This window comes from Pseudorca crassidens, chromosome 20 (assembly GCF_039906515.1).
Source record: "Pseudorca crassidens isolate mPseCra1 chromosome 20, mPseCra1.hap1, whole genome shotgun sequence".
Lineage (NCBI taxonomy): Eukaryota > Metazoa > Chordata > Mammalia > Artiodactyla > Delphinidae > Pseudorca > Pseudorca crassidens.
In genome coordinates, this window is record NC_090315.1 from 8,771,224 (window position 1) to 8,793,335 (window position 22,112).

At 46.3% G+C, this 22,112-nt stretch overlaps 1 protein-coding gene across 13 annotated transcripts in view; it reads right to left on the bottom strand.

Annotated features, from left to right (window-relative positions):
* Positions 1–298: 298 nt before the first annotated feature.
* TRPM4 (transient receptor potential cation channel subfamily M member 4) overlaps positions 299–22,112 on the bottom strand; it is a 37,291-nt gene continuing 15,477 nt past the window's right edge. For 5 of the 13 annotated variants that reach the window (XM_067719977.1, XM_067719979.1, XM_067719983.1 and 2 more), the window contains 13 exons: positions 19,726–19,855; positions 19,402–19,547; positions 18,202–18,314; positions 17,765–17,842; positions 13,885–14,310; positions 8,954–9,086; positions 8,603–8,777; positions 8,194–8,371; positions 4,602–4,795; positions 4,180–4,312; positions 3,897–3,969; positions 3,699–3,822; positions 3,085–3,463 (listed from right to left, as the gene is read on the bottom strand). In XM_067719977.1, coding sequence (XP_067576078.1) covers positions 3,423–3,463; positions 3,699–3,822; positions 3,897–3,969; positions 4,180–4,312; positions 4,602–4,795; positions 8,194–8,371; positions 8,603–8,777; positions 8,954–9,086; positions 13,885–14,310; positions 17,765–17,842; positions 18,202–18,314; positions 19,402–19,547; positions 19,726–19,855 — 1,944 coding nt within the window. In that variant the 3' untranslated portion in view covers positions 3,085–3,422. The other 8 variants (XR_010939188.1, XR_010939189.1, XM_067719978.1 and 5 more) reach the window with 8 other exon arrangements.

Consider the following 22,112-nt stretch of genomic DNA (forward strand, 5'->3'; position numbering starts at 1 on the left):
TTCTATAAATATCATTTAGGTCAAAGCTGCTGATAGCATTTTTGGATCTTCCTTATCTTTTTTTTTTTTTTTTTTTTTGCGGTGCGCGGGCCTCTCACTGTTGTGGCCTCTCCCGTTGTGGAGCACAGGCTCCGGACGCGCAGGCTCAGCGGCCATGGCTCACGGGACCAGCCGCTCCGCGGCATGTGGGATCTTCCCAGACCGGGACACGAACCCGTGTCCCCTGCATCGGCAGGCGGACTCTCAACCACTGCACCACCAGGGAAGCCCTAAATAAAATATTTTAAGATTTTTAAAAATTAAAAAAACCACAGTGAGACACCACTACAAACCTCTTAGAATGGCTAATTAAAAATACTGATAATAGCAAGTGCTAGTGAGGATGCAGAGCAACTGAAATTCTCTCATAACATTGCTGATGGAAATGTAAAATGTGCAACCACTTAGGAAAAGAGTTAAGCAGCCTCAGATAAAGTTATACAGTGGAATTCCCTGGTAGTCCAGTGGTTAGGACTCGGCACTTTCACTGTCGGGGCCCGGGTTCAATCCCTGGTTGGGGAACTAAGATCCCGCTTATTATACAACCCAGACACCCCAATCTTAGGTGTTTAACCCAAGAGAAACAAAAACATATCCGATACCCAGTTTTCTCTAATTCAATCTAGGTTTGCGTATCAGCCCCTTGGCTTGTCTAAGTAGGCTTCACAGGAGCTACCAAATCCATTCCAGTTTTTGGCGGCAGCTTTGAGCAGCCTTTACAGCTGTCTCCTCTAGCCCCACTTGTCCCTTTAATGTAGCAGGTCCTCAGCCTTCACAAAGCACATGCATTCTAGAGTCCTCACTCCACCCTGCTGCCTCCTTTTCTCTGACGACCTGCAGCCTCTTATCTGGAGTTTTCATTTTTGTATAAAATACACCTCTCTTTCAAATGACCTATTTGTTTAAGATTTTAGTGGCTTACATATTCTACTGACAGTCACTCCCTTCCCACATCTGAGACTGGAGCAGATATCTTATGGGTTCTTTTGGATCACAGGCTAGTGAATGCCACAGCTGTTGCATGCACTCAGCAACCCCTCCGGAGGACCCTAGAGTAGCAGATCATGGCTATGCTGCTCACTCTTGGTTAATGGACACCCAGTCACTTACTGGCCTTGCTGGTGACCTGCAAGAGGTCCTCCTCACTCCTAAAAGGAAGTATCTTCCACCTTTGTAATGGCCCAGTTAAACTCTGTGGTGTGGCTTCCAAAAACACAGCACCAAGACAAGTGGAGACATTTGTGGTCACCAATTGTCATTTTAAGGGGCCAGGATTCCCACTGTACTAGGGCTGTGCAACAGAGAAGTGAAGTAGGTTCACTGCGGGAAAATATACAAGTAAGAAAGATTTAAATATAAATTTTAGCAGTATTTTGTAATTCCTCAAGAGCGCCTAGCCTCCTCTTCAATTACAGGTCTTTTGGTTTCCAAACTGATTTATGTGTGGAAATGAAGTGGAGGTTGTATCTCTCCAACAGAAATAAATTAATACAGGGGTCTCAGATATATTAAACGGGTCTCAGAAAACTGGTAAATAAATATAAAGAAGCAGAGTTAGCACAGAAATAGTAAACTGCACGAAGCAAATATCACCCCCAGGACTGGAGAGAAAAATGGGAGAGAACAGTTATCAGAACCTAAACTCTTGGAGACGTGACCCTGGGAGCTGAAACTCAGGCTAGATAAAGGGGCTGCCTGGATGGAGCGGGTGTGACTGAGGGCATAAACAGAACTTGTGGGAGTGCTGGGGCGGGGGAAGCTGAAAGCTGCAACCAGAGAAAGCAATGCTCTGGGGCTACGCTCAGGAATAGGAAGCAGCAAATCCCCTCTTCCTCCTCCAGTCACCGTTCTCCCTCTAGCGCCCCCTCTAGGCAGAGTCTAATAGGAACCCAGCTGGCAAAACAAATGGGGCTTGCGGAGTCCCAGCCCCAGCGTCACAGAGCTGAGTATACAGAAGGGCAGATTTGGAGCTGAGAGACAACAGCTTAATAAAGCAGCATGCCCACTGAGTGAATTCCTAGGGCTTCGTAGCATTTAACATTTCTAAATATAAATTAGTGCTTTACAAAGGCTCTGGATCCAGATGGCCCAGATTCCTATTCAAACTCGGCCACTTTCTAGCTGTGAGACCTTGTGTGAGTCACTTAACTTTTATGAGTGCCTCAGTTTTCTTATCTGCAAATGGAGACATTAGTACCTACCTAATATATGGTTGTCATGAGAATTCCTTGATTTAGCACCTGTGAAGAACTTAAACACAATGCCAGACACATAGCACTCGTGTTAGCTGTTGTTGTTGCCACCGTCGTCATTACTGTTATTATTACTACTTGTGTTAGTGAGAATTGATTCAGCATCTTCCAGAGAAATCTGGTTGCCACAAAACACTTGGCAATATTTCAGAGCTACTCTGCATCCAAAGTGGCAGACAGTTGGAATTCCTCCAATTTGGAAAAAGGATGTTTTGGTTTGCATTTATGGATGTGTTGGTTGTTGGTGGCTTTTTTGCTATTTTACTAATAATTGCTGTCAGTTCAACCTTGTCATTACCAGTTTAGTTTGTTATGGGTTGTTTAGTTAAACGGCATGTATAATGATGCATATTTGCCTCAATTCCGTGCGTGCATGGCCTGCAATTTTCCACTAATTAGACTTTTTAAAGACACATATGCAGTTATCTACTCAAATTTGCATCATCTGTACCCCTATTGCCAAAGCAGATGTACATAGCACCCACCCACCCCCACTCCAGGAAATACTCTCCTTTTTATCTCTGAGTTCTTCTTTCATTGGTAGGCAGGAATGGGGGGGGTACAGATGGTTGGGGTTCTTGTCCCACTGAAGTGAGAGTCATCAAAATAGTGCAGACAAGAGGTGCTGGGCCTGAGTCACACAGGAATAGTGGGGCTGAGAGGAAGAAACAGCTGGGGGATACCTGAAATAAAGCAGCAAACGAACCAAGGACCCCAAACACATCCCCAGCTTCAGCCCCCATCCCCAAAGGATCTATACACCCACCAGTTCCCCAAGAATCAAGCATCCGGATGCTACTCCTCTCAAATGGCTTTATTTCCCCAGTGTGGGGAGCTGTGAGTGGGCTCTGGTCCTTTACCTCAATGACCCTGCAGCCTTCTCTGGCCCAGCAGACTGTGGTACAGCCTTGAAAGGCAATGAATGCCTGGGCTCCAGCGGCTCATGCTCCCAGAGTAGGGCTGGTTCTGGGAGGATCCAAGCCTGCTGTGGTTTGCATGGATGACACTCCCTGCAGTGATCGTGACAGCAGCTGAGGTGGTAGTCCATGGGCATGAGGTTCACCTCAAGGACAAGGTCGCCAGGTGCAGGGGTCAAGGACCTGCTAGGCCTTACTCTGGGACCAAAACTCCCTATGGCAGCTCCTCTTTGAAGTCCACCAGCAGGGCTGAGTCTGGGGGAAGAGAGAAGAGGTGGTGGGCATAGAGACGAAGACAGAAAAAAATAAGAGACTGGCAAAAAGAAAGATGTACAAAAAGCCCAAAGGAGACTGAGAGTGAACCAGGGACTAAGGAAAGCCAGTAAAAGAGAAAAACACTCCGACGTAGGGGAAGAGAGACCCGGAAAGTAGGGACACAGACGTAGGTAGTGACAGATGCCAGAGATACAGGTACACCACACACACTGACCTTTAGGCCCAGGTGAGGCTGGGGGCGGCGGCCCCCCTGGGGGAAGTAATGCAGAGCGGCTCAGGGCCTCGGCTACCCAGCCCAGGACACGGCTACAGTACTGGACCTGGGGAACAGGGAGGACCTCAGGGCACCAGACTGGAACCCTACTGCCCCTCACCCCAGCCATACTCCCCCAGCCTGGCCCGGGATTCTCACCTCCTGTTCCAGTCCTTTCAGACGCTGCTCGTGCTCGCGGATCTGTCTCAGCTGCTGCAGTGCTGTGTCCACCCTGGGGATCCAGGGTTTCAGATCGGTGCCCGCAGCCTACCAGCCCCGCCCACCTTCGAAGACCCGCCCTCAGTGGTTCAGCTTTTCTCCCTAGCATTCCAGGACCCTGTGCCTGCAGGCTCCACCTCTAGCCTGGGTCTTTGCAGGACCTAAATCATGGGCTCTGTTCCCTAAGCCAAAAGCCCCGCCCAGAGCCAGGCCCCGCCCTCACTTCTGCGACGTGCGCTTCAGACTTTCAGAGTCGCTCTCCCGCTTGTCCCGAGCTCGCTCCAGCAGGAAACTCTCCTTTTGCACTGACTCCCACGTCAACAGCTTCCGCTCCGCTTCCTTCGAGAGGTGGACCCCTGGACAGTGGGGTCAGGAGAGAGTCAAAGGGCTCGCCCATCCTCGGGCCACGCCTGCTCCTAGACCCAGCTTCCCCACCCAAAACCGTGAGCTTTGGTGATCTCCCAGACCACGCCCCCTCGCCGTTCTAGGCCTCCCACTAATATCCCACGCCCAGCTCCCTGACAGACTAAGCCCTGCCCACTAGTGCTCCTGGGCGTCCTCCTCCTCCAGCCTATACATGCTCTTCTTTCTCTCCAGGTTCCGCCCCCTAGGTTTCTCTCTTTTGGGCCAAGCCGGGGGTCTCACGAAAATGCTCGACGGCTGCGGAAGGTGGCAAGCTGGCCCGGAGCCTGCGCAATCGACGGATGAGTAAGCACACGTGCGAGATGACGATGAGAGGCGGGGCCAGTGCGGGCCGAGAGTGAAATTCCCGGATGAGGCTGTAGCGCTGCGCCTTCCAGTAGAGGTCGCTGTTGGCCTGTACTTTGCCGAAGGTATAGCTGTGGGGACCAGAGATCAAGGGTCACTGGAGGTCAACGCCCCTTCAGGAAGAGAGGATGAAGATTAGCTGTCACGCAATATCTGTTTGAAGCCCAAGGCAGCAGGCAGATGTCAAGATCAATAAAGTTGGAGGTTATTACAGGACGCAATTAATAGCTGGGTTAGGAGTGTCCAGGGTCAGATGTCATAGGTCAAGTTGGGAAAGCTATCATGAATTAAGTAGAGATTGGAGTCAGGTTCAAAAGTCAGCCTGGGGCTTCCCTGGTGGCGCAGTGGTTGAGAATCCGCCTGCCGATGCAGGGGACACGGGTTCGTGCCCCGGCCCGGGAAGATCCCACATGCCGCGGAGCGGCTGGGCCCGTGAGCCATGGCGGCTGAGCCTGCACGTCCGGAGCCTGTGCTCCGCAACAGGAGAGGCCACAACAGTGAGAGGCCCGCATACCGCAAAAAAAAAAAAAAAAAAAAAAGCCTGGACACAAATAATAAAATAGGAAATGAAAATGGGGACATTACTATCAACCGTATAGAAATAAAAAGGATTATAAGAGAATGCTATTAATAATTGTACACCAACAAATTAGATAACCTAGATGAAATGGACAAATTACTAGAAACACACAAATTACCTAAACTGATTCAAGAAGAAACAGGACAATCTCAAAAGACCTATAACAAGTAAAGAGATTGAATCACTAATTTAAAATGTCCCAACAAAAAAGCCCAGGACCGGATGGTTTGACTGGTGAATTCTACCACACATTTAAAAAAGATTTAACACCAATCCTTCTCAAATTCTTCCAAAAAATTGAAGAGGAGAGAACACTTCCCAATTCATTCTATGAGGCCAGCATTACCATGATGATATCAAAGTCAGATAAAGATATCACGAGAAAACTACAGACCAATATCCTTTATGAATATACATGCAAAAATCCTCAACAAAATACTAGAAACCTAATGCAACAGCATATTGAAAAGATTATAAGTGGGATATATGCAAGGAATGCAAGAGTAGTTCAACATACAAAAATCAATCAATGTAATATACCACCTTAATAGAACAAAGGAAAAACCACGTGATCATCTCAATTGACATGAAGACACAGAAAAGGCATTTGACAAAATCCAACACCCTTTCATGGTTCAAACAAAAACAAAAAAACTCAGAAAAGTAGAAATAGAAGGAAACTTCTTCAACATGATAAAAGGTACTTATGAAAAACCCACAGCTAACATCATACTCAATGAAAAAAGACTGAAAACTTTCCCCAAAGATCAAGAACAAGACAAGGATGCCCACTTTTGGGACTTCCCTGGTTGCCCAGTGGTAAAGAATCTGCCTTCCAATGCAGGGGACGTGGGTTCGATCCCTGGTTGGGGAACTAAGATCCCACATGCCGCAGAGCAACTAAGCCCGCACACCACAACTACTGAGCTCCTGCACCTCATCGAGAGATCCCTAGTGCCGCAAACTACAGAGCCCACATGCTCTGGAACCTGCGCACCACAACTAGAGAGAGAAAAACCCGCGCGCCACAACAAAGAGCCCGCATACTGCAACTAAGACCCGATGCAGCCCAAAAAATAAAGAAAATAAATATTTTTTAAAAATGCCAAATTTCACCACTTCTATTCATTATACTGGAAGGTCTAGCCACAGCAAGCAAGATAAAGAACTAAAAGGCATCCAAATTGGAAAGGAAGAAGTAAAACTGTCTCCATTGACAGATGATATAGCCTACATATAGAAATAGAAAATCCCAGGGACTTCCCTGGTGGTCCAGTGGTTAAGAATCCACCTTGCAATGCAGGGGATGACGGTTCGATCCCTGGTCAGGGAGCTAAGATCCCGCAAGCTGTGTGGCACAGACAAATAAATAAATAAACTTAAGAATCAAAGGATATTATCAAGAAAAGGAAAAGACAACCAACAGAATGGGAGAAAATATTTGCAAATTATATATGTGATAGGAGTTTAATATCCAGAATAAAGAACTGCTACAACTCAAACACTAAAATACAAACAACTCAATTTAAAAAACGGGCAAAGGGGGCTTCCCTGGTGGCGCAGTGGTTAAGAATCCGCCTGCCAATGCAGGGGACACGGGTTCGAGCCCTGGTCCAGGAAGATCACACATGCCGCGGAGCAACTAAGCCTGTGCGCCACAACTACTGAGCCTGTGCTCTAGAGCCCGCGTGTTGCAACTACTGAAGCCCGCACGTCTAGAGCCCGTGCTCCGCAACAAGAGAAGCCACTGCAATGAGGAGCCCGCGCACCGCAACGAAGAGTAGCCCCCGCTCACTGCAACTAGAGAAAGCCTCTGCGCAGCAACGAAGACCCAACACAGCCAAAAATAAAAATAAATAAATAAATTTATTTTAAAAAATGGGCAAAGGATTTGAACAGACATTTCTTTAAAGATGTGCAAATGGGCAATAAGCCCATGGAAAGATGCTCAATGGCACCAGTCATTAGGAAAATACAAATCAAAACCACAATGAAATAACCAGTTCATGCCCACTAGGATGGCTAGAACCTCTTAATAAGGAAAATAACAACTGTTAGTAAGGATGCAGAAAGGCTAAACAGAATTACCATATGACCCAGCATTCTATTCTAGAAATATACCCAAAAGAAATAAAAAACAGAGACTCAAACAGCAATTGTGAACAGCAGTGTTCATTGCAGCATTATCCACAATAGCCAAAAGATGGAACCAACCCAAGTTTCCATCATCAGATGAATGGATCAACAAAATGTCTTATATCAATACATCAGTATTATTCAGCCATAAAAAGGGATGGAGTGGTGGCACGTGCTACAACATGATTGCACAATGAAAACATTATGCCGGACACAAAAGGACAAATATTGTATGATGTCACTTACATGAATCACCTCCAAGAGGCAGATTCATAGACACAGAGTAAATTAAAGGTTACCAGGAACTGGGCAGGGGAGGGGAAAATGAGGAGTTAACCCTTGCTGAATGCGTACACACTTTCTGTTTGGAGTGATGAAAATGTTTTGGAAATAGATAGTGGTGATGGTTGTACAACATTATAAATGTAATTAATGTCACTGCATTGTACACTTAAAAATGGTGACGATGGCAAATTTTGTTATATATATTTTGCCACAATAAAAAAATTTTTAAATCTTCAGCCTGGGCTCAGAGAGCAGATCAGATTCCAAAGTCCAGGTCAGGAGCAGACTCTGACTGGGTTTGGGGACAAGCCAGCATTAGATTTAAATCAGAGTCAGAGACTAAAACTAGAATTGCTTAGACTGGGGTCAAGGGTCAAGCTGGGATCAAGAATCACGCTGGGGTCAAGGGTCATGCTGGGTGAGGTCACCCAGATGAGGTCAGATCATCAGAGAGCAGTGGGGACTCACCTGAACATCGCGATGAGCAAATTGACCAGCAGGATGTTGGCCACGAGCAGGAAGATGATGAGGAGGACCACCACCAGCCAGTTGGCATAAATCGAGACGCAGGAGCCTGCCTGGGTCCCTGAGGGGCGCGCCCATATGCCCTTCTCCGATGAACAGTTGTCGGGCTTCATGAGGCTCGCTGTGAAGGGAGATAGAGATGGAGCCAGAGAGACAGAGACCTAAGGAAGACAGAAATCCAGACGGGCATGGGAGAGCAGAGAGAGAGACAGAATCCCAGAAAGAGGGGAGAACAGAGACGCAAAGAGAAGGAGGAGGGGTCAGAGACCCAGAGATAGAGGAGAGAGAGAGGGGACTCAGAGGGAGGGTGTCAGGCCCTCTCATCCCTCCTTACCGTCTATGCCCTCCTTACCGTCTATGTCCTCCTGGGGGATCTGCCCAAAGATCTGCAGGTAGGGCCGGTAGAAGACCCGGCGCAGGATATTCGAGAGGTTACGGTCCTGGGGCCTAAGGAGCCCCTCCGTGGCCACCCCATAGGCAACCAGCCACACGCCAAGGAAGAAGAGGAAGAAGAACACGTCCTTCATCTGCAGAAGAGGAAGATGAGACCAATCTGGGCCCTGCCCTTCCCTCCTCTGGCCCCGCCCCTGCATCCAAAGCCCCGCCTCCTTCCCTGACATTGCGTTCCAGACTCCACACCTTCCCTGGCTCCGTCCCTTTCCTCCTCTGGCCCCGCCCACACCAGTCCTACCCCACCCCTCACCATCTTGTTCACGATGACGATCTTGGGCCCCAGATGTTTGTTGACTGTGAAGATGTGCAGCAGCCTCAGCGTGAAGATCATGAAGTCGAGGCAGAGGACAGTACGGCCCAGGTCATACAGTCCTGCGGTCAGCCTGGGGTATGGCAGACGCGGCAGGGGTCACTCAAGGGTTACACGGTGTAAAGCAAAACCCCGAGTCTTCCCAACACCAGGCTGAAGGTGAGGATGTGGCCTCCCCAGGGCCAGACCTGGGACCACCCCCCTACCCCGATTCACCCGGGGTTTACTCAGATTTAAAATTTGGCACCCGTGACAGTGCCAAGCTGGGCTACGCAGGGCGCTGGTACCCATTAAATAATGCTGCATGAACAACGGCCTTAGCAAAAAGCTGGGAGGTCCCTGTAACAAACAAGTTGTGAAAACTGCAGGGATATTTGTCCAACCTATACAAGGCAAAATATAGAGAGTTCCAGCAAACCAATAAGCAGAAGACAAACGACCTAACAGGAAATCGGATAAAGGATAACAACACACAATTCACAGAGGAAAGTCAAATGGTGAATAACATCAGCAATCCCTATGGGGAAAATAAAAATTATATCTCTATTTTGCATCATGTACTTTAACTCTGAAGGGATTAAAAACCTAGAGTAAAAGGCAAAACATCAAAATCTTAGTAAGAAAATATAGAATTTCTTCATAAGCTTGACATAAGATAAATGTTATATAAGAAAAAGAGTCTTATATACAACGCACAAAATCATAATAAAGGAAAAGACTGAATATTTACTTTAAAATATAAAACTCATGTGTATTAAAAGATAACATAAATATGATGGACAGAGAAAGACAAAATTTTCTGCCAAAAATACATAGCGTAAATTTGATCAGGAGGGAATACCAGACAAACATAAACAGAGGCAAATTCTACAAAATAACTGGTCTGGACTCTTCAAAAGTGTTAAGATCATAAAAGCCAAAGATGGACTGAAAAACTGTCCCAGATTAGAGACAATTAAGGAGACATGACAACTAAAGGCAACATGGAATCCTGGATTGGCTCCTGATCCAGAAAAAGAACATCAGTGGACAACTGATGAAATTTAAATAAAATTTCCTGGTTCTGATAATATAAGATGTTAACATTTGGGGGATCTGGATGAATGGTGTATGGGAATTCTCTGTGCTGTTTTTGCAAAATTTTTTTATGTCTAGGGGTTTTTCGAAATGAAAAGTTAAAGAATAAAAGAATGTTTAAAGAACATACAAAAGTGAAAAGACAAGCTGCAGACTGTAAGAAGATACTTAGAACAAAACCACCAAGGATTGGGATCCAGAGTATAAGGAGAACACCTACCAAAAAATATATACATGCAAGAGATCGGTGAACACAATAAATTAAAAACTGGGGCGAAGGGTATGAAAAGACAGTTGACAGAGTACATGTGCCATTTAGCTATGAAAGATGCCCAACTTACCCAACTTGGAGTCAGGGATGCATAAATTAAAACAAGGAGAGGTCATTTTTCCCATCAGATTGTCAAAACATGTAAAGGTTAAATTGAGAGCTACAAAATTTTAAAGATTGAAAATATCAGGTATCATCAAGCACGTCCTCAAGGGGGCAGTGTCTTACCCAGATGGTGGATGTGTAACCGGAAGAATCTATTTTACAAGGAAAGCCTTCCACATCAAGAATACACATACCCTTTGACCCACAAAGTGTACATCTCAGATGTATTATTACTTTGGAATAATAAAAAATTAGAAACAACTGAAATGTCCATCCGGAAGGGATCGGCAAAATAAAACGATTCATCCATTCAATTCTGGAGAACACAGGAAATTTCTCCTGTGTAAAATGAGATTTTTTGGAATTTTTTTTCCTGTCCAATAATTCTTCCCCCACCTAAAAAACGATGAGCTTGACAAAAATGTCTAAAACATCACTGGTATTCCTAAAGGGTGGTAGCACATGGTCCTAGCCCTTTCCTCTCAAAAGATACTTTATACAAAATACAAGGAATAAATAGAAGCACAGTGTTGTACAAAACTTTCTTGTCTTGCTGTTTTAATAAATTATTCATGTCGAATTACTTGTGCCATTTTTAACAAGGCATAGAGGAAGCATACCTCTCAGTGTGTCAACTGAGAAAAGAGTAGGGGGTCATTGCTGTCAACCATCCAGATTATAAGAGGGGATGTCAGGACACTTCATCCCCTGTAAACAGTCACTAGGTTGTGACCACAAAGTTCTTTGTCTGCTCTGTTCAAAAGCAGTGGTGTCCTAACAGGTAGGACTTTATTTAAAAACAAAAAACAAAAAAAACAACTCACCATCAGAGTACTGGACCCAGAGCAGCTAATATCTGATTATAACTTCACGTTATCTCAAGTAGAAAATGAAAGAAGCTTTGTAGAGAAATTTTGGGCCTAATTCTATCTCTTGAAGTTCAGAATTTTTGTCCCACTGCCTCATGAAAGGAATTCATTCATTTATTAAATCTGGCAAGAAGAAGTCTGTCTTGTCTGCTTTAGCCAGCGAAGACTAAAACCCTTCTTCAGGAATCTGATGCAACATTTTTAAAGAATAAGGAATATTTGCAAATACTGACATGGAAAGAATGTCAGGACATATTACAGAGGAAAAGAAGAGGTTGCAAAAGAATAATAAAATATAGTATCATCTGTGTATAATATCTGTGTATAAAAGAAGTAGGTAAATGCATAGAAAAAGAACAGGCAGGATGTGCACCAAACTGTTGATGGAGGTAACTGCTGAGAAAAGGAGGAAGCTTGAAATGGCTGAGGAAGATAATCCGTTTCTGTTCTATGCTCTTCTTCATTTGAATATAATCTTGTTCAATAAGGACACACTTCTGCATTTCTTTGAGCATAGACTATATTCAAAGATGTTTTAAGTTGCTGGGAGACAAGATAGATGTGGCTTGAGGAGTTTATAATCTTGTGTGAGGAGAGCGACAGCAAAAGTCATGGTCAAAGCACCATTGGGGGGACTCTCAGGATGTTAGAGGAACACAAGAGACCCAGAGTCTGGGTAGGAGAAAGGAAGACCTCCAGAGGCAGAGACAGCAAAGCTGAGGCTGAGAGGAAGTGTAGGAGTTGGCTTGGCCAAGGAGAGGAGGGAAAAGTGTTTCAGGAAGGGGGAACAGCATGTACCAAGACCCAAAGACAACACAATTTATTCCCAAGGACATTTTGATTTGCCCTTTGCCCTCTCTCTGGCACCACACAATACAATCTAGAAACTATGGAAGAAATGAACTAACATTATATAGCCCAGTCTGCGCAACAGAAAATATTTGAGGGTAATTCCTCACAGTTAAGTTTTTTGTAAATTAGCTAAGAAATAAGCAGAAACAGTCAAGATTTTTATGGAGTAAAAAGTTGACAAAGCATTGAGGCCTCCCTGATGAAATTTAAAATTATGAAATTTGACCCAGGAAAACCAGACACGCAAGAAATAAAAGCCACAAAGTAAAATTCACAAACACAGACCCTAGATTTTGGCAAAATTTGATAGGACAAAAACACAAATGTTGAACCAAATATTTGTTGTAAAACTTAACCCAAACAATAATTAATCAAGTTGAAATAATTTCAGAAACTGAAAAAGAAAATAATTGAAGGTACTTTCACTGTCCTGCAATGTAAAATCAATCAAGGTAGTTTAAAGTAACTAGAAAATAGTTCCTTGGTAAGAATCCGTCAGTACTGGTAAAATTCTAACTGCAATTTTATAATTACGCAGATTCAAAATACCAAGGATCACGGTCAAAGCCACTGGCCTTGTGAAGAAGGAACTGCAAGTGGCTCTCAGACAAGCCAGAGTGTAAATGAAGAAAAGAGAAAGAAATCAGGGAGGCAGCCCTGGCAGAGAAGGGCAGGGGCTGTCCACGGGCGCTGGCGAGCCCCAAGAAGCAGGGCGAGACAGGCCAGCTCTGGGTGTAGAAACACCCTTGCGGGCCCTGTGGGGGATGGACTGGAGGGAAGAGAGGCTGGGGCAAGGGTCCAAGTGGGAGAGGCAGGCATGGAAGTAAACAGGGGGATGAGACAGAAAGTCAAGTGCCAGGAGGACAGGGCCTGGGACCCAGGGCTATAGAGGAAGAGGAGGGAAGAGGTGAGGGTGGTACTCGGTGTGTGGCCTGATTTCTGGGGTCCAGGGCAGGGGTGCAGCTACAGGACCATGTTGAGGACTAGAGAAACATCCTGTAAAGTCCAGATCTAGAATGAAGATCAGTGGGGTTCTCATTTTATCCTATCAGCCCTAAAGCCCGATATCCACATGTGAGCAAACGGCTTACAGAACATCTTTAGGCAGTACTTTCAATCAAGATGGGATTTTTTTTTTTTTTTTTTTTTACGAATAAGCAGGGGTTTCCCTGGTGGCGGAGTGGTTAAGAATCCGCCTGCCAATGCAGGGGACACGGATTCAAGCCCTGGTCCTGGAAGATCCCACATGCCACAGAGCAAGTAAGCCAGTGCGCCTCGACTACTGAGCCTGAGCTCCAGAGTCCGCGAGCCACAACTACTGAAGTCTGCGCGCCTAGAGCCCATGCTCCGCAACAAGAGAGGCCGCCGCAATGAGAAGCCCGCGCACTGCAACGAAGACCCAATGCAGCCAAATTAATTAATTATTTTAAAAAAAGAATAAGCAGAGTTATTTTAAAATTGTGAATCACTATATGTATACCTGCAACTTATATAATATTGTACATCAACTATACTTCAATGAAAAAAAGAAAAGAGTAAGTGGAGTTGGATTTAGCCTCTGCCTACCGCAGGGAAGCCAACAGTTGAGACCCCCAACCCCACCCCTCACCCCCATCCCCACTCCCACGCCCCCACCCCCAGGAAGGAAGGGTCAGAGGCCGCCATGGGCCGGGAGTGTAGGGTCACAGGGCACTCACCGGCAGCCCACGCCCATGAGGAAGCAGGTCAGGGCCACCATGTCGCACTGGTTCCAGGCGTCTGAGAGGTAGAGGTGCAGGCGGCGGCGCAGTGGGGCCTGGTGGGAGTCTGTCCTGGGGGCCCCCATGGCCAGGCTGCCCAAGCTGTCACCCAGCCCCTGGCGTAACTCCTCACAGAGCAGGGTGAAGGCCCAGAAGTAGAGCAGTAGCTCCAGAGCGCTGGGTTTCTCGGGCTGGAAGTCAATGAGCAGCACGTGGGTGAAGAGCAGCAGGAAGAGGAGGTAGCTGACCACGTTGCCCATGAAGGAAGTCACCGGTGCTCCCCAGAACTGGGGCCAGCGGCGCAGGCGGCACCCCCCACAGCAGCTCCTGCGGCTGGGCGGCCTCAACACCCTCAAGGGCATCTTCTCATTAGGGTCTGTGGGCCTGAGGGAGAGAAGGGAGAAGGGCTCAATCTGACTTCTGCACCTGACTGTCACCATTATCAGGACCTCTAAACTTTCATATCCTCCTCATCCTCCTTTCCAGACATTCCCCACCTTCACGACTTCTGACCCTGCCTGACCTGAAACTAAGTCTGATGTCCGCCATCACCTTGACTTTTGACCCCTGTATCTAATTTCTGACCTCTGAAATCTACCATCAAGACTGCTGAGCCTGCACCTCTGACTTTTTCCACCTTTCTGACCTCTGGCCTCTGGGCTGGCCTCTGACTCTTGTCTGGCTTTTGTCTCCAAGTCCCTCTTCTTTCACCTTCACAACCTCTGACTCTCTGTCTGACCTTGGACCATCTATCTGACCTCTGGCCCTCAAATATGACCTCTCACCCCTTCACTTTCATGGCCTTGGTTCACCAGGTTTGACAACCCCATCCCTGAATATTAACTTCTAACCCATAAATTCTGATATCAGATTATCCAGCACAGTTTTCTCAGATAACTCTTCCTTCCCTATATCTGATCTCTGACTGTACAGCCATATCTGAATTCTAAGCTTCTAGGTCCACTCACATCTCTGACCCTTCTCACCTGAGTTTTGATCCTCTGTCCCAGTGTCATCCTAACTCTTAATTCTGACCTCAAATCAGAAACAGAAAAATGAATAATACAAATAATAATAAATTCAGAAAGCTAAAAGGAAAAATAAACTGGCTTGGAAAGGCATCCTCTCTTTATAAACCAAGTGGAAGGAAAACCCCAAAGTGGAAACAACCCAAATGTCCATCAGCTGATGAATAGATAAATAAAATGTGGTAGATTCAAACAATGGAATATTATTCAACAATAAAGGGGCTTCCCTGGTGGCGCAGTGGTTGAGAGTCTGCCTGCCGATGCAGGGGACACGGGTTAGTGCCCCGGTCTGGGAAGATCCCACATGCCGCGGAGCGGCTGGGCCCGTGAGCCATGGCCGCTGGGCCTGCGCATCCGGAGCCTGTGCTCCACAACGGGAGAGGCCACAACAGTGAGAGGCCCGCGTACCGCGCAAAAAAAATCAAAAAACAATAAAAAGGAATGAAGCACTGACACATGCTACAAAGTGGATCAATCTTGAAAACATGATGTTAAAGTTAACGAGGCCAGTCATAAAAGACCACCTGGTGTATGACTCCATTTATATGGAATGTCCAGAACAGGGAAATCCGTAGGGACAGGAAGTAAATTAGTGGTTGCCTGGGACTGGGAGAAGGGAGGAGTGGGGAGTGAGACTGTTAATGGGTACAAGATTTCTTGCTGCAGCGATGAAAATGTTTTCAAATTTTGTGATTTTACAACTCTTGTGAATATGCTGAAAACGACTGAAAATTGTACACCTTACATGGGTGAACTGAATGGTATGTGAACTATATCTCAATAGGGCTGTTCTTTTTTTGTTTTTTTCAGGCTGTTCTAAAGGAAATAAGCAGAAAGAACAGTAAAAGCTAAAGAAAGTGAGATGCAGAGAGGAGAACCAGCTCCCCAATAATAAGAGAAAACAGACCTGGTAACAAAAATATGTGGTGGGTCAGAATGCTCCCCAAAGTCTGCCATCTTGAATCACCTCCAGGCAGGAGACACACAGATTCCTGGATGCTTCCCTGGAGGAGAAGCATCCAGGAATCTGTCCTTTTACAAAGCTCTCCAGGGAGGTGGCTTTCTACAGTGACTAAAAGCACAGATTCAGGAACAAGAAGATCTGGGTTCAAATCCCAGCTCCACAACTGACCAATCACATGATCTGAGGTGGGTGACTTAATGCCTCAGTTATGTCATCTGTAAAATGGGGATAATAATGGACCCTATGGCATAGGGTTGTTGAGAGAATTAAATGAACTGATTTTCAAAACAATTTAGCGCACTGGCCGCCCACTGTGAGTGTTCTGTAACCTCAGCTATTGTCCTCATCATATGGTACAAATGTTGGGAACTCACCAGACAAGGATACCACTATGGATCCTGACATTGGGAGCCTCTGTCTAATTTTTTTCAGTGGTCCAAATTTTTTTCTTAGTATTCTCTTCTACCTTGACAAATATTTTGTATTCTTTGTGCACTGTCTCACAAAAATTTGTATATACGTAATACATTTAAATTTGACTTGTTTCACAGCAGGTGGTAGGTTTTATAGACTTCTGGCAGTCTGATGATGTTTCTAACAGTTACCAGAAACACTTTTTCTTCTGGAATATTGGGGCTGAGGTTCCTCCCTGTTCCCATTCAGATGATTAAAGTAGAGATGGAGGGTGCAAAGATGGGGCCTCTTCCTCTGTTTCTCTATTACCATAGATTTAGACCCTTATACCTACACACACACACACACACACACACACACACACACACCATTCAACAAAACAAGTGTATCAATAATAGCAGTAGTAATGCTAGTCCCCATTAACTGAGCACTTACTTTGTGCCAGGCACTACAATATGCACATTTAATACACATTATCTCCATGAATCCTCCCAACTGTTCCATCAGGCATTGTGGTATATTGTATTACTGTGGACCAAATATTTTGGTTCCCTCCCAGTGGGAGAATTAAGAGCTAAGGAATTATCATATGACTAGTTTTTGCCAATGAAATGTGGGCAAAAGTGACACGTGTCACTTCCAAGTGGAGGCTTTAAGGTCCAGAACCTGGTTTGCCATGTCTCTTTTCCCTCTACCATGAGACCAGCAACATCTCAGCTAGGAGGTGTTTGCTTATCCCGAAGTGGAGACCACGTGGAGCAGAGCCACAGACAACCCAAAAATGGAGCGTGAATGACAATTAAATCCTCACTGTTGCCAGCCCACTGAGAGTTTGGAATACTTTGTCATTGCAGCATTACTCAACCTAACCTGACTAACACACGTACAACCTTCTCTTTATAGCAAAGAAAGCTGAGGCTCAGGGGTGAAGCCACTTACAAAGGCAAAGTCGGGATTTGAACCCCGCTCTGCTTGACTCAGAGCCAAGTCCCCCAGCACCTCTGCTCTGCAGAAGTAACAGAAGATCGATAAATATTCAATTTCATTTGCTTAGGACTGATTTTGCCAACACCTTCATGGGTACCACAGCACAGAGATTAAGAGCAAAGGCCCTGGAGTCAGAAAAAAAAAATTGGCAAAAGATCCCTAAATGAAGCAAAACCACCCGATTCCACTTGCTTTATCAAGACAGAAATACATGTATCATGAAGCAAACTGATTTTCAGTGAGGAACTCCTTGGTGGCAGAACCAAAGTTGAACCAAGCCTTGAGCCTGGCATTTGGGAAACTTCCTCAGTATTTTCAGTGGCTTCATGAAACCACCATCTCCCGAAGCCCCACTTCTCCCCTCTGGTCTTGCTCCCATTACCTGGTGCTCCTGGAGCTGCCTAGGGTGCCCCCTACCCCCACACAGTGCTGGTGCTTCACTCACTCGCCAGGCCCTTCCCCACTGATGCCCCTGTCCATGTCAAATGCCAGGTCCTTCTGCATGGGCTCCTCATCTGGCTTCCTGGCATGGAGGGACACACAGAGTGAGAAATAAGGGGAGGGCAGGTGGGAGAGGAATTCTCCAAGCCAAACTCAGTCACCCAGAGACACTGCAGGGAATGAGAGGTATCATCCCAAAGTGACCTTCCCCCCACAGCCATGGCCAGAGGACAGAGGAATTGCCACTAGAGATACTGCAGAGACCCACCCCAAAAGCTTGCTTCCCACAGCATGCTCCCAGTCTGGGGGAGGGAAAGAGAATGAACAAGGGTGGGGGAAGCACTGGACAGACCAAGTAGAAAGGCAGCCAGAATTCAGCAGGAGGTAGAGACTGATCTCCCCTCCCCCCTCCTCCTGCCCATCTAACCCCAGGGGACTGACCTGAAGGTGATGAGGTTGGTGTAGATGAGTGGGGGGCAAAAGAAGGCGAGAACCAGGGCCCAGATGGGTGTGGTGCTGTCCATCTCCCCCCACCACTTCTGTGTCAGCAGAGACTGTGGGATGTGGGGAGGATTAGGAGGCTGAATCTCCCCACAGCCCTCTCCCAAAGACCCCAGACAAGGATCAAGCCACACTCCAGAGCACAGGGCAAATGCTCACTGTGAGGGCCATAACCACTGGGGGTGGGGGGAAAGGAGTCGAAGGCAAGGAACACCTGTCCCAGATTGTAATAGAGTTAAACAGCCAACATTTGTTAACATGATATACCAGATACTGGGCTGAGCATTTTACATAGATTAGCTCACTTAACCCTCCACACCTCCAGGAGGACAGGTACTAATATTTTCTCCTTTTTCACAGATGGATGGAGCACAGGGAGGTTACAGAAGAGGCAAAAGCTGCAATCCATGAGTTTCACCACCATTCAAAGCAAAGGACTCTGGGAAAGTATTTGAGGTGCCAACAGATCATTCCAAGAAGTGAAATGGGACTTCCTGCTGGGTAGGCAAAACTTCTTGTACTGAGGATGGGACTCTCTTTGCCCCTGTCAGATTTAGATTAAGGAGACCGAGAGTGTTTTCAGAATGTCAGGATTAGCAGGATGGGAGCGACTATGGGGGCACACAGGTCTTCCCAAAGGAAGGGTAGGATTTCCTAAACCAGAGTTCGTCTATGTCCAAAACACTAAGTAATTGTCCAGTGACACCCTTTTAATTGTTGAAGCCTGGCAGTGGACCCCTCTTAAGGAAATGGGAAGGACTTCTTGTGTGAGAGGTGAGACTTCTTACTAAAGTCCCGGGTACTCCTCTATCCGGAATATAACTTTTTTTAGTTCCCTAACCAGGGATTGAACCTGGGCCACGGAAGTGAAAGCACCACGTCCTAAGCACTGGACTGCCAGGGGGATTCCCTGGAATAGAACTTTTTAGGAGGGTTGGCTTTCCTGTGGCAGGGTGTGAGGCTTCTTTTGGGAAGAGCAACCCTTCCAGGAGAAGGCTGGGACTTTCTGGAGAGGGGTTGTCTCCAGGTGGAGAGGCTGGTCAAGACCCCAGATTGCCCACCGTGGCAGGGGGCTTATCCTCCAGACGTCCCACAGTCCGGCTGAGAACTGTTTGGGGTGTTGGTGTCTCAGATGCTCACCTGTACCCCATCCTGGGCAAAGAAGGCACGGGCATCAGCCTGCATGGCAAGGTGGAGGCAGGTGGCATCCCCCCAGAGTGGGCAGCGCCAGAGGAGCAGGTGAGCAGCCCGTTCCTCGCTGCTGCGGTAGCATTTTCCAAAGAGGTCTGGGTGCGGGACATTTACGTGAGAGGGAGGAAAAGTAGTAGGAAGATGGTGTGAGGGAAGAGATGAGGCGATTGAAGGGGAAGAGGCAGAGTGACGAGAGGAGGAATGGGTAGTTTTACAACCCCCTTCATGGCAGCTCCCTGTCTCTGCCCCGCCAGGCACCCATGCCCCACGCACCAACACCCAGCCCCTCAAACTTGGCTGCCAGGTCCTTCCTCCGTGCTGCCTCCTCAGTCTCAGCCTCCAGGCGCCCCAGCACTCGCAGCAACAAACAGGCCCCAAGAGCTGAGGCCACAGAACTGGAACCCTGGAGAGACAGAGACAGGCCTCAAGTAGCTGAGGCAAGCAACAGATACTCTGAACAGCTTGGGAGAGAAGAGGGAAGCAGCTGGGGAAGGAGATGCTTGAGGGAGTGAGGGGTTTTAAAAGCTCCTATGGGGAATTCCCTGGTGGTCCAGTGGTTAGGACTCTGAGCTTCCACTGCAGGAAGCATGGGTTAGATCCCTGGTCGGGGAGCTAACATCCCGCATGCCACGCAGCACAGCCAAATAAATCAAGAAGTAAAAATAAAACAAAAAAATAAAAAGCTCCTACATGTACCAGGAAATCTAGAAGGCTACAAACATGACCAAGACTGGATGCATGATCAGAAAAGACTATGGAAAGCCCTAAGCTTTCACCTCTGGCTCACCTTTAGGCTCAGCAAAAGCAGGCAGTGAAGGCTAAAGGCAGATTGTAAACAGCCTGCCTAAGTGTTAAAAGTCAGCTCCACAAAGAGCCAACCTGCAAAGTGGAAGGGCTTTATTCCCCCACCCCTGTGTATTTAAGGGAATCTCTGTCAAGTCACTAGCTGACCACTAAGCTAAGAGAATGGGATTTCAGTGGCCATACATGACGAAGAATACAGACTTTACAAAAATAGCTTAGGAAAGTCGCTAAACAAACAACAACCACCCACAACAAGCAGCAACAACAACCCCTGAAGGAAGGAGTTAAGCTGATTTCCAAAGTTGCCATATTATAATATTCAAAATGTCCTGTTTTCAACAACAACAACAACAAAAATTATGAGGCATGCAAAGAAACAAAAAAGTATGACCCATTCACAGGACAAAAGAAATTAGGAAACGTAGCCACTGGATTTACTTACTAGAGAAAGACTTTAAATCAACTGTCTTAAATATGCTCAAAAAGCTGAAGGAAATTATGAACAAAGAGCTAAAGGAAGCCAGGAGAATGATGTGTCAGCAAATAGAGAATAGAAATAAAGATATAGAAATTATAAAAAGGAACCAGGGACTTCCCTGGTGGCGCAGTGGTTAAGAATCCGCCTTCTAATGCAAGGGACGTGGGTTCGAGCCCTGGTCCAGGAAGATCCCACATGCCATGAAGCAACTAAGCCCGTGTGCCACAACTACTGAGCCTGTGCTCTAGAGCCCATGAGTCACAACTACTGAGCCCGCATGCCACAACTACGGAAGCCCACACCCCCTAGAGCCTGTGCTCTGCAATAAGAGAAGCTACCGCAATGAGAAGCCCGTGCACTGCAACAAAAAGTAGCCCCCGCTCGCCACAACTAGAGAAAGCCCACGCACAGCAACGAAGACCCAATGCAGCCCAAAATAATAAACAAATAAAATAAATAAAAATAAAACTTAAAAAAGAAATCAAGTGAGAGGGACTTCCCTGGTGGTCCAGTGGTTAAGACTCCAAGCTCCCAATGCAGGGGGCCTGGGTTCAATCCCTGGTTAGGGAACTAGATCCTGAATGCCACAACCAAGAGCCTGCATGCCGCAACTAAGATCCCACGTGCCACAACTAAGACCCGGCGCAGCCAAGTAAATAAATAAATAAATATATATTAAAAAAAAAAACACAGATCACACCCATTAGGATGTCAATTATAAAAAAGAAAGAAAGAGACAGAGAGAGAGAGGAAGGACGAGAAAAGAGAAAAGAAAATAACAAGTGTTGGTAAAGATGTGGAGAAATTGGAACACTTGTGTGCATTGCTGGTGGAAATTTAAATGGTACCACCACTGTGGAAAATAGTATGGCAGTTCCTCAAAAAATTAAACCTAGAATTACCATATGGTCCAGGAATTCCACTCTTAGATATGTCCTCAAAACAACTGAAAGCAGGGACTCAAACAGATATTTGTACACTCGTCATAGCAGTATTATTCACAATAGCCAAAAGGTCAAAACAATCCACATGTCCATCAACAGATGAATGGATAAAGAAAAGGTAGTATATCCACACAATGGAATATAATTCAACCTTAGAAAGGAAGGATGTTCTCATACATGCTACAACACTGAGGAACACTTATCTCAATTAAAAAAGAAAAATCTATTTATTTTTAACCAATGACCGGATGGGCTGAAAATAACCCAGGGCTGAAGAACTCCTGTCAAGATATTTCTTTGACATAAAGATAGGGTCTATCTTTGATCCTATTCGAATACCATGACTTTTTTTTAAACTTCTCAAATGTGTCCCAACACCTACGTCTCACCAGCTTTAATCCAGGCCCCCATCTTGGCTGCCTGAAGCTCTACCT